The 11,417-nt window shown below is 53.8% G+C and overlaps 1 protein-coding gene across 1 annotated transcript in view; it reads left to right on the top strand.

The window, feature by feature from the left end:
* Positions 1–11,417, top strand: part of SMAD6 (SMAD family member 6) — an 84,139-nt gene that overhangs the window by 69,810 nt on the left and 2,912 nt on the right. The window contains exon 7 of the mRNA XM_011940558.1: positions 11,089–11,414. Coding sequence (XP_011795948.1) covers positions 11,089–11,414 — 326 coding nt within the window. The remainder of the gene's footprint in view (positions 1–11,088; positions 11,415–11,417) is intronic.

Below are 11,417 nucleotides of genomic sequence, written 5' to 3'. Positions count from 1 at the left end.
TGCCTCCTGGGTTAAAGCTATTCTCTTGCCTCAGCCTCCCGAGTAGCTGGGATTACAGGTGCCCGCCACCACGCCCAGCTAAGTTTTGTATTTTTAGTAAAGACAGGGTTTCACTGTGTTGGCCAGGCTGGTCTCGAACTCCTGACCTCAGGCAATCCACCCGCCTTGGCCTCCCAAAGTGCTGGGATTACAGACCTGAGCCACCGCGCCCGGCCGAGAAGGGCTTTCTTGAAGCCTACCATCATCTGCTACAAACCAGCATCCCTGCACCTCTGATGCACACCCAGGCTGTCCCTATCTGAACCCCAAAGGGCCAAGTTTGTCTCCGTGATCTCAGATTAACCAGGGACTTCAGGGTTAGGTTCAGTTGGTGAACTTGGGCATTTAATGCCTGAGATGAGAACTCAGGCCTAGCCTGATGTGAGAACAACAGCCCTGAAGGCCGGTGCAGGCCCTGGTTTATATGTGAACCCAGCAGTTTGGCCATAAGCAGTGCAGACCCATAGGCTGGGAGGATTTGGGGGCCCCTTCCCATCTCACAACTGCCACCTGGGGACCGAGGTACCCAGCTTCATTGTCTTGCACACTGTTATTTTAGAACCTTTCCATGGGCAATAATGAAAGCAAGGCTTTCCCACCCCAGGTGGTCTCTGAGTAAGAAAACAAACAAACACTCTCCAGAGTCTGACTTTATGATAAAACAAAAGAGGACTTGGAATGGGAGCAAAGTTCAGAGGCTTTGTTGCAGAAACTGGTTCCTTCTCAAAACGTGGGCTGATTTTATAATCTGCTTGTCTTGCCCTGGCTCTCCCTTTCCACCCTCGTTCCCTCCAGGACACAGGGAACCAGAGTTCCCCTACCTGGGCTCCTTTCCTCCCCAAGGGCCTGAGGGGTTTCCCTGCCTTGCTTGCCAGGTGGTCTTTTCCTTTTCAGGCTTAAGTAGTTGGGGTTTCTTTTAAGAGGGCAGCACCACTGTTTCTGGCACAGGGTCTGAGGGATGAGTCCTCTGATGGAGGAGATAGCTCTACCACCAGCCTCCGTGTGGCTCTTCAAAGCTATAGCTGCCTGCAGAGAGTGTAGTGAAGGAAGCTTGTACCACAGAGCCCCGGGACCTGCAGAGAAAAGCCATGCTGTCTGGGCCCAGGGAACCCAGAGCAGTCTTAGCGGGTAGGAGACAATCGCTTCGGCAGGGCCAGACGGGTGAGCTGCAGGTGGAGGGCAGGTAGAGGCATGCTGATGGGAGTGGGGCCCCAGGTTTCATCCTCTGGTGGGTCCCCTTGCCCGTTGGAGTGGTAAGGCCTAATAGCTCCTGGGGAAACGGCCTGTGGAGGAGACACTGAGCAGGCCTGTATATTAGGACCTGGGTGGGGAAAAAAAGCTTGTTTTGTGTCAGGGTTACAAGATGAGTTCATCTGTTCAGGATTTGTTTGAATACTGCAAGAGATAAAAGAATGGAAACCTTACCCATCACAGCCCAGGCCACCACTTTGTTCTTCCGGAGAGGTGGGGCCAAGCAGGCTGCAGTCAGGGCACCGAGGCTGAAAGAAAGGCCTTTCTACAGAGAAAAGCCTGCAGAAAACCCTTGGCCTCGAGAAGGCGGGGTACAGCCCAGCCAGGTGGCCACTGACCGTCAGGATACCCCAGATCACTCTAAACCCCTCCTGCGACTGGGGGACTCTGAGGACCACCCAGGAGAGCTAAGGGAGCATATGAGGCAGCACCAAGGAGGGCCCAGAGGAGAGACAGTGGGCTCAGGGTCAGGCCAGTCGATCGGGATTCCTGCACTGCACTCTGACTTTGGGTCTGTCCTGAGGATTGGGATGATTCTGCTTCCTGGACTTGCACAGTTCAAAAAGGATCATGAATGAAGCATGTGGAGCGCCTCCCACTCCCCAGGGACTAGCCAGGGGTAGCAGCCCTTGCCCAAGATCAATTATTATGATTGTAGCCCATCTACAAAATACTCATTTTTGTGTATTAGAGGGGTAGAATGTTTGAGTGTGGGGGAGAAACTACACTTAAAAGCCAAAAAGTGTGTTTCCAGGGCTGCCGAGGGGGCCAGAAATAGCTGTTAGGGTGTGATACCTGAAAAGCCCACCGCCCTCCTAGGAAGGTGGGCAGCATGTCGTGGGGCAGTGTCGTTAGCACTGTCACCTCCGAGGACCCCTCTTCTCGTCCAGTCTTTGCAGAACCCCCACGTGATGGCTTGGAGTGGACGTGGCTAGCTTCTTATAGCATGGTCTCTGTGCCATTGCCCTGACGTCCTCTAGGATTTTGTAGCCCACAGGTTGCAACCATAGGAGTGATGCAGAGTCCACATCTCTAAGCTTAGATAGATGGAAGCTCAAATCCCAATTCTGCAGCTTCCTCGCTGAGAAGCTGGGGTATGTTTCCAGACTTTCAGGCCTCAGCTCTCTCGTCTTAAGATGGGAGAATTAACATATGTTGAGGTAGTGCATTTAAAGGGTTTCAGACACTGCCTGGTATTTGGTAAAGGTTTCTTAAATGTGAGCTAGTTTATTATATTATTATCATGACTATTATTATTTCCCCTTGATTCTCAACTCCACTGGCACATACTATGTTTGCAGGTGTTACTACTGAATACGAATGCCCTTATGAACTATACAGGCTGAGTCACTCTGTCATATAATTTATATACGTATGTAGATAAGGCTGCATGGTAGTAATAATATGAGTAATCATAATAGCTGTTAACTTATGCAATGCCTATTTTGAGCCAGGCATTATTTGACACACTTGAAATTAATCCCAACACCCTGATGAAGTAACCATTGATTGCATCCCTGTGTTACAGGTTAGGAAACTGAGGCCTAGAAGGGTGAAGCCCAAGATTTCACAGCTCTGAGTGGCAGAGCTGGGGTTCACATGCGGGCACCTTTGCTCCCTAGTCCATGCTTTTAACCCTATGCAGGAGACATCCTGGTCCCAGCTGTGTCACTCATTTCCACTCTGACCTTGGCAAGTCACTTTACCTCTCTGAGCCTGTTTTTGCGCCTTGGCCGTGTGGGCGGCATGTTCCTCAGTCTCCCTCCTCCTGGTTCTGTCATGCTGCCCTCCTGTTCCCATCACACTCCCTGTCTTAGGGGCATCCCTCCACCCCCAGCCGACTAGCTGAGCGGCTGTCTGGAGGGTGGTGGCCAGTGTAGAGACCAGCCGCCAAAAGAGCCCCTGAGGTGGGCCCTGTGCAGGCAGGCTGCAGTGGTGGCCAGACCGCCCGTGATGTAATGACCGATTAGGAACTTCCCCTTGGAAGCCCGGCTTCCTCTAGGAGCCAAAGGTGCTGGAGCTGAGGTGGGGGGTGGGGAGGGGTGGGTGGGAGCGAATAAGAGGAAACTCGTGTCAGCTGGGCCCAGCTTTTGGAAAGAGTTCAGCAGAGAGGCTCGTTCTAAGCTGTTGACCATTAACATGGCCCTGTGCACATTCCTTCTCTGCTTTGACTGCCGGAGCCCGGTGGATAAAGAACTGGTCTTCCCCTCCCTTCACAAAGAAAAGAAAAAGAGCCTCTAATTAATGATGCGTCTCGAGACTTGCTGCAAAACCTGAAGCCATTTCTGCAGCTTAAAACGACAAAGGAGAGTTAAGTGGAAACTCCTTTTTCCCTCTAAGTTTGATAACAAAAACTACTTATCTAATGGGCAAACAAGGCTTTAAAAGGGGTGTTAGGTTAACCAGATGCAGGGCCACGTAATTACTCCCAGGCCTGGGAGCCACAGATGAAAAGCTGCCGGTTGGACTGGAACTTGAAGCCACAGACATGACATGGGACAGAAGAAAGGCGTTTTCCAGGAGGGCAGGAGGCCTCACTGCAGCCCTGTGCAAAGGAGATTGGAAAAGCCAGCCCTGGGCCCCTATTCAGCTCTGCCACCAACTTGCTGGGTGACCCTGGGCAAGTCACTTAACCTCTCTGGCCTCTGAGACTTTTGAGTATCTCTTCTTCGCTCTCGATAGGGTCTGGGCCTGTCTGCCCTTGTTTCAGGCCTATCAACGAGGTGCTGAGCAGGCCCTTTCCGTCTAGCCCTGGGAGAGCCAGGGAGGTTGCTATGGCCCAGGTGTGTGTGAAGCAGCAGCAAAGACTTGGAAGGTGAAGGAGTAGGGACCACCTGCTCCCCTGCTGACCCAGACCCTTGAAGACCCAGAGGACTCGGGCTGAGCCTCCCATGAATGCCCTGAACCTTTGAGTCTAAGCTGGGCACAACACTGGTTCCTTTAGGGGACGGCTGAGTCTGAGGCAGTCTGGTCAAAAGGAAAGGGGAAGCAGGAAGAAAGCAGGCTGCAGTTTATGCTCAGGCTCTTGGAGCTTGCAGCCCACGGGGGAGCACACAGGAACGTTCCTGCCCTTTGTTTTGACAGAAAACTGCTGATTCGAAGAAGCTAAAGGCTTTTCTTGGGATTTCAGCACTCCCCGCCTCCCTCAGACTGCAGTCAGCTCCCTTGGTGCCCCTGCACCCCCACAAAATTACATGTTGGGCTCGCAGCACCCTCCCTGGGCAGAGAGGCATAGAGGAAAGAATGCCAGCCGTCGGAGGGGTGGATTTCTGTGCAGGGGAGAAGGCCTATTGTTGGGACCAGTCACCTCCTCCTCCTCGGCACAGACAGCCACCACCCTCTGGTGGCAGGAATGTGGTTGCCACCGGGAGGGAAAAGGGCTTGTCCCCTGGGCCACTGTGGAGCCCTGCTGGGGCCACTCTAGGATAGCTACAGGACATTGCCACTTTCTTCTTTTTAATTTTTTCAAGGTATCATACCTAAAATGAAATCCACGGTTCTTTAAGTGTACAGGGTGTGGCTTTTTACAGCACAGATGCCCAAGTTCCCATGGTTCCAATGAAGAAATCAGACATTTCCATCATGCTGGAAAGTTCTCTTGTGCCTCTTCCCAGCTGTCTCCCTCTCCCCAGGGGTAACCACTGTTCTGATTTATTTTATTTTATTTTATTTTATTTTTTGAGATGGAGTTTCGCTCTTGTTGCCCAGGCTGGAGTGCAGTGGCACAATCTTGTCTCACTGCAGTGCCCGCCCCCCAGGTTCCAGCTATTCTTCTGCCTCAGCCTCCCGAATAGTTGGGATTAAGGCGCCTGCCACCACACCCGGCTGATTTTTTTTGTATTTTTAATAGAGACGGGGTTTTGCCATGTTGGCCAGGCTGGTCTCGAACTCCTGACCTCAGGTGATCCACCCACCTCAGCCTCCAAAGTGCTGAGATTACAGGCGTGAGCCACCATGCCTGGCCACTGTTGTGATTTACACTGCCGTAGATTAGTTTGCCTTCTCAAGAGTTTTGTCTCGGTGGAAATACACCACGAACCTTCTGTGTCTGGCCTCCCACGCTCAATGGGATGCCCTTCAGATTCATGCACCTTGTTGCGGGTGTCAGTAGCTTGTTCCTTTTTCCTGGTGAGTAGTGTTTCATTGGCTGGATGTTCCTAGTTTTTGTTTATTGGTTTTCTGTTGATAGATATCTGAGCTGGTTTCTGGGTTTGGGTGGTTAGGACTAGAGCTGCTAGTCCTAGAAACATTAACTAAATCACGGAAATTTAGAGCTGGGGAGAGAGTAATGATCTCATTGTTCGGACGGGAAGACTGAGGCCAGAGGAGGGAGATGACCTGCTGGATCAGGGCCAGGTGGCAGGACTCCTCCCAGGCTAGTGCCACTCTGCCAGATCCATCCCAGACACAGCGCCTCTCCTCCTCCCCTGGAACCCTCCCAGCAGGACCCAGAGTCTGGCTGGGAACTAGGCCAGGCCCTGAGCAGGGGGTAGTGAGCAGGCGTTTCGGTCAGAACTCGGTCATCTTTGATGTTGTTCACTCGGGTCTGACTCCCTGGTATTTATTTGCAATTAAAGAGTTGGTTCCTAATTAGGCTGATGGCCGTGGGAGATGGCAGTACCACAGCCTAGTAGCCACGAGGAGAAAAAGATCCTTCTGTAAGAGACTGTCCCCTCACCTGAGTGGCAGCCCAGGCTTGTGACTGAGAGGCACAGGGTGAAGGGGCCGTGCAGCTGTGGGAAGTACAGAGTAGGGACCATGGGTTAGGGGGCACCTACCTTCTCACTCATGGCGTCACAGAGAGCATGTCAGCTTGTGTTGGACACACCGCATGAAATCTGAATGCACATATGTGTGTGAGAGAATGGAGCCACAGCAGGGCTCATTCTAGACGTTCAGACATGCATTGCTTCATTCTTCCATTCCTTCACTCACTGGGCACCTCTTTGACTGCAGGTACCAGGCTAGGGGCTAGCCCCTAACATTTGTAAAGTGCTTTGCAGTTTGCAAAGGGCCTTGTCCACGGTCCTATTGAGACCTTCCATGGCGGCGACCCTGGGCCATGACCCCCAACCCCACTAAAGATCCCTGGCCTCTGAAGGGTAAGGCCAACACTGGAGCCCGTAAACAAGGCAGCTCCTTCCTTCTGCACCCACTTGATTTTGCCGGAGTGTCTAGAAAATTCAGAGATGGACAGTGTGTGAGTGGGGCACCTGATTATTGAATCAGTCCTTTTGCAAATACAGTGACTGAGTCTTGGAGACATTTAGCAGTTTATCGATGGCCACGTATCCAGCCAGTGGTGGCAGCCTTAGGACAGTCTCACTGTGAAAGCTTGTGGACCATGCGGCATGGGTTAGAGTAGAATTCTGGGCTCTCAAGTTCTGGCCCTAGGTCTGCCGCCCACTGCTGTGTGTCCTTGGGCAAGTCCCTCGACGCCTCCCAGGATGCTGTCTTTGGGGCACCAGATTATTGGACTCCATTAGTGGTCCCAACAGGCCAGTCTCAAGACTTAAGTTTTCATTGGTCCATGGCGAAAGAAATAAAAATAAGTTAGAAAATAAGTCTGTACATGGCAAAATAAAGCAGTGGTAGGCCGGGTGCAATGGCTCATGCCTGTAATTCCAACACTCTGGGAGACAGACAGACAGATTGCTTGAGCCCAGGAATTTGAGACCAGCCTGGGTAACATGGCAAAACCCGGTGGCATGTGCCTATAATGCCAGCTACTTGGGAAGTTGAGGTGGGAGAATCGCTTGAGCCTGGGAGGTCGAGGCTGCCGTGAGCCGAGACTGTGCCACTGCTGTACCCCAGCCTAAGTGACAGAGTGAGACTATTTCTCAAACAGAAACAAAAATGAAGCAGTGCTCGCCCTGTGTCATTCTCAACTCCCCTGTTAAAAAAAAAAAATGTGTTGGTTTGTGGAAGGCTGAAGTGTTGGGTCTCACTGGATAAGTAATGTCAGTGGATACTCAAGCTCTGACGCCCAGGGACTGAGAGCTGAGTGGGGACAGGGAGGCTGAGAGTGGCTGGCTTACCCTCTGGATCAGACAAGAGACCCCGGTTTTTGCCCACCACCCTTCCGTGCCCTGGGGCCTGAACCCACCAGCCCACCAGCTGGGTTCAGGATTCCCTGTGGGGTGGGGGGTGGGGGCAATGTCCAGGCACTGGGACATATTTTATTTTCTGCCCCCTTCCCTTTTATTAGGTTGGTGCAAAAGTAATTGAGGCAGGAGGGTCACTTGAGCCCAGGAGTTTAATCCCAGCCTGGGCAACAAAGCAAGACCTCATCTCTACAAAAGAGCTTTTGAAAATTAGCTGGGCACGAGGGTGTACATCTGTGGTCCCAGCTACTCGGGAAGCTGAGACAGGAGGATTTCTTGAGCCCAAAGAAAATATACAGCCTTGGGATAGATAGAGACCCACCCCACCCCTTCCCAGTCAGAGTGTAGACCAAGCTGGGGGCACTCGCCAGGAGCGCAGACGCCTCTTAAGGACAAAGGAGGGGCTGCAGTTCATGTGCCCCAGGAAGGAGAGGTCAGAGAGGCCTTCCCGGAGGTGGCGGTCTGTCTCCCTGGATTTGGGAGACATAGCCAGGAGCGCAGGCCTGATGAGGTGTAACCCAGTCTGTTCCATCAAGGAAGCCGCAGGGGATGGGGCCTGGCTCAAGCCCTGGGTGTCCCTTAGCTGGATGGCTGGGGCAGGCAAGGCCTGAGGGCGGCTCTGTGGATTCATCCCCAGTCATAGGGTACCATAACGCGCACTGGGGCTAGGCTGGGGACATGGGTTTTGAGTGGGGAAATGGGGTGAGTTTGGCCTAGCTGGGGTGGGGGGAACTGAGAGGAGGGGGATAGGAAGTTCCACCTGTCCTTGAATTGAAAAACTTCCTTTTCTTTTCTTTTTTCTTTTTCTTTTTGTTTGAGACAAGGTCTCACCCTGTCACCCAGCCTGGAATGCAGTAGCACAATGACAGTTCCCGATAGCTTCAAACTCTTGGGCTCAAGCAATACTCCTGTCTCAGCTTCCTGAGTAGCTGGGACTGAAGATGTACACCATCATGCCCAGCTAATTTTTAAACATTTTTTGTAGAGATGAGGTTTTGCTTTGTCGCCCATGCTGGGCTTAAACTCCTGGGCTCAAGTGAGTCTCCTGCCTCAGCCTCCCAGAGTTCCCAGCCAGAAACGTTTTGGAAGCTGGGAAAGAGAAAGTCGCTCCCCCCGCCCCCTGTGCCCCTGCCCTTCCCCAGCTAGACTCTGCCTTTTTCCATGGGTCGGGTAGAGTGGCTGGGCAGCTGTCTCAGAGCCTTGTCTGTGAAGAGGTGCAGCAGTGACCCCTCCCTCAGTGAGACAGTAAATTGAGTCCTCCAAGATTGGGGATAGTGACACCTCAGCTTGTAAACAATCACCTCTAGGATTCATGGACCATGAGAGCAGTCATGCTTACAGATAGGGAAACTGAGGCTTAGGGAGGGAGCAGGACTTGCTCAGTGTGCAGGTTTTAGGAAGGAGCCAGGGCAGAACTCTCTCTGGAGTGCGGAGAAAAGCTCCCGTCTAGAGTGTGGCCTGGCACCAAGGCGGCCCCAGCATTCACTGGTGTGTACCCTGGGCCTCAGTTTCCTCACCTGTGGAAGGGGCTGCTAGCAGGGGTGAAATGAGGCTGTTCTGAAGAAGGGGCCCAGCTCACAGAAGGCACTCATGGATGTCATTGCCCAACCTGTCTCCCAGCATACTCCAGGCATTGCTTTTTTTGCATCCCCACCTTGCTGTGCCTGACACAGTCATGGAATTCTTGTTGGTTGGTGGGCAGTGTGGGTGCTGGAGTTTCATGGCCAGGCTAGCACGGTGCTGCTTTTCTGGCCCTTGGGGGCTTCCAGACCCATGCCAGATAGATGGCTGGGGAAAGGGGCACTGGAGTGGAGTGACTGGAGCTCAGAGTCGGCTCTCCCAGCTGCCCATCTGCTGGGACTGGCCTAGTGCCTGAACCTAGTGACCTCCCAAGGGCTTGAGCTGTCTCTGTCACTATTGCCCACTGGCTAAGGGCAGTTCAGTCGAGGGCAGGATGTAGAACCTCTTCCTCCTCTCCTGACCATCAGCTGGAAGCATCAGAGGCCTCCCTGGAGACTCTGAGGCAAAACGATCCAAGCTGTGGGCTGGTGTGAGGACTTGGATTACCCCCCAGCAGACTTGGGGACCTGGGTCTGGGACTCAGTGCCAGGCACAGGGCAAGGGGCACACTCAGGAAGTCTGTGCCCAGCCCAAAGCCACAGCAGAGCAGTCAGCCTCCAGGAGGCCCCTGAGGCAGACGGCCTCCTGCCAGGTGGCTGGCCGGGCCTCCCAGTGTGTAAGGGGATGTCAGGGCCCTGCCACCCTGTTCTTCTGGGGCTTCTAGGCAGGAGAAAGACCAAGGCCTTTTAAAGGCAGCCAGAGCTGGCCGCATGCAGGCTCCCAGGTGAAGCTGTCAGAAGTGTTGTCCTCTGGGATTTGGTTGGACTTTGATCAGTTTTCCTCAGAAAAACAGCCATGAAGCAGCACCTTGCTTTGCACCGTCAGGCCTCCCGCAGAACACCTCCCTCTGCACAGGCCCAGGCCAGGGACCTGTGTGGAAGCAGACATGGCAGGCAAATCATGTCACCTCACTGGGCAGTTATAGGTGCCTGCCTGCTTCTCAGAGCTGTTTGCTCAAAGGAAAGGCCAGATGTCAGAATCTGAGAAGCTGGCCACATGAGAGCAGGGAGCACCCTGGTCTGTGTTGGTCTGAACTTTGGTCTCAGAAAATTGTTAAACTCCTCTAGACACACAGATGGCCCGAGTCAGAGTGTGTGACAAGGGATTTCAGTAACACCTTAGCTACCCCTTTGCCATACAGTGAGGAAACTGAGGCCCAGAGAGGAGCAGCACACACCTTTGATTGCTGGGCAGCTCCAGAGCCCTTAAGGAGCCATTTTCTTTGTCATTTAGGGACCCTCAGCTCCTCTGCCATGCAGAAGTGGCTGCAGTTCTGGTGAAAACCTGCATTTCCTGCCAAGAAAGCCAACTCAAGTGGGCGGTACCGGGAGGCTAAAGCTAAGGCAGAGAGCAGTCGGGCAGTCATATTTATAACAAGGTCACCACAGGAATCCTGCTGCTCCAGGCCGGATGGGATCCTGGGGGCAACTCCCCCCACCCCCAGCTCGCCTCCCTGTGCTTGAGTCCTCTAATGTGGTGATTTCAAAACCCCCCATCCCCCAATAGCCTAACCCTACTCTGTCAGGTTGAGACTTGGACTAGCGGGTTCAAATCCTGGCAGGGTGCCCTCCTCTTTAGAACGAGGAGAAGGTGGCGCGCCCTTGCAGAGTGATCATGAGGACCAAGTGAGTCGTGTGCGCTGTGAAGAGTAAGAAGTACAGTGCTCCACTCCTGGTCCATGATGGGTGCTCCACAGTCAGTCCCTCCTTCGGGGACGTGCAGGCAGCTATCTGTCTCTCCTGCTGGCATGAAGAGGCAGGGGCAGGGTATGCAGGGTTCCTGTCTGTGCTTCCACAGCACCTAGCACACCACAGGTGCTCTCTGGCTTGCACTCTGTGGCTCATAACCTTTGTTTTCTCCTTTGTGTGAGTCTGTGTGTGTGTGAAAGAGATGTCCTGTTGTGTGCTATATTTCCTGAGGACAACCTGGCACACAGTCGGTGCCCACATGACTGCTGAATGCTGGAAACCTTACCCAGCTCCCACTGTGCAATCAGCAGAGCCCACCTCCGCTCCCCAGTGCCTCCCACCTCCCCACCCCGAATAACGCGGCGGTCCCTGTGCTTGTCCCGCAGACGCCAGCATGTCTCCGGACGCCACCAAGCCGAGCCACTGGTGCAGCGTGGCGTACTGGGAGCACCGGACGCGCGTGGGCCGCCTCTACGCGGTGTACGACCAGGCCGTCAGCATCTTCTACGACCTACCTCAGGGCAGCGGCTTCTGCCTGGGCCAGCTCAACCTGGAGCAGCGCAGCGAGTCGGTGCGGCGAACGCGCAGCAAGATCGGCTTCGGCATCCTGCTCAGCAAGGAGCCCGACGGCGTGTGGGCCTACAACCGCGGCGAGCACCCCATCTTCGTCAACTCCCCGACGCTGGACGCGCCCGGCGGCCGCGCCCTGGTCGTG

This window comes from Colobus angolensis, unplaced genomic scaffold (genome assembly GCF_000951035.1).
Source record: "Colobus angolensis palliatus isolate OR3802 unplaced genomic scaffold, Cang.pa_1.0 Scaffold19, whole genome shotgun sequence".
NCBI lineage: Eukaryota > Metazoa > Chordata > Mammalia > Primates > Cercopithecidae > Colobus > Colobus angolensis.
This window is presented reverse-complemented; position numbering and strand designations above follow the sequence as displayed.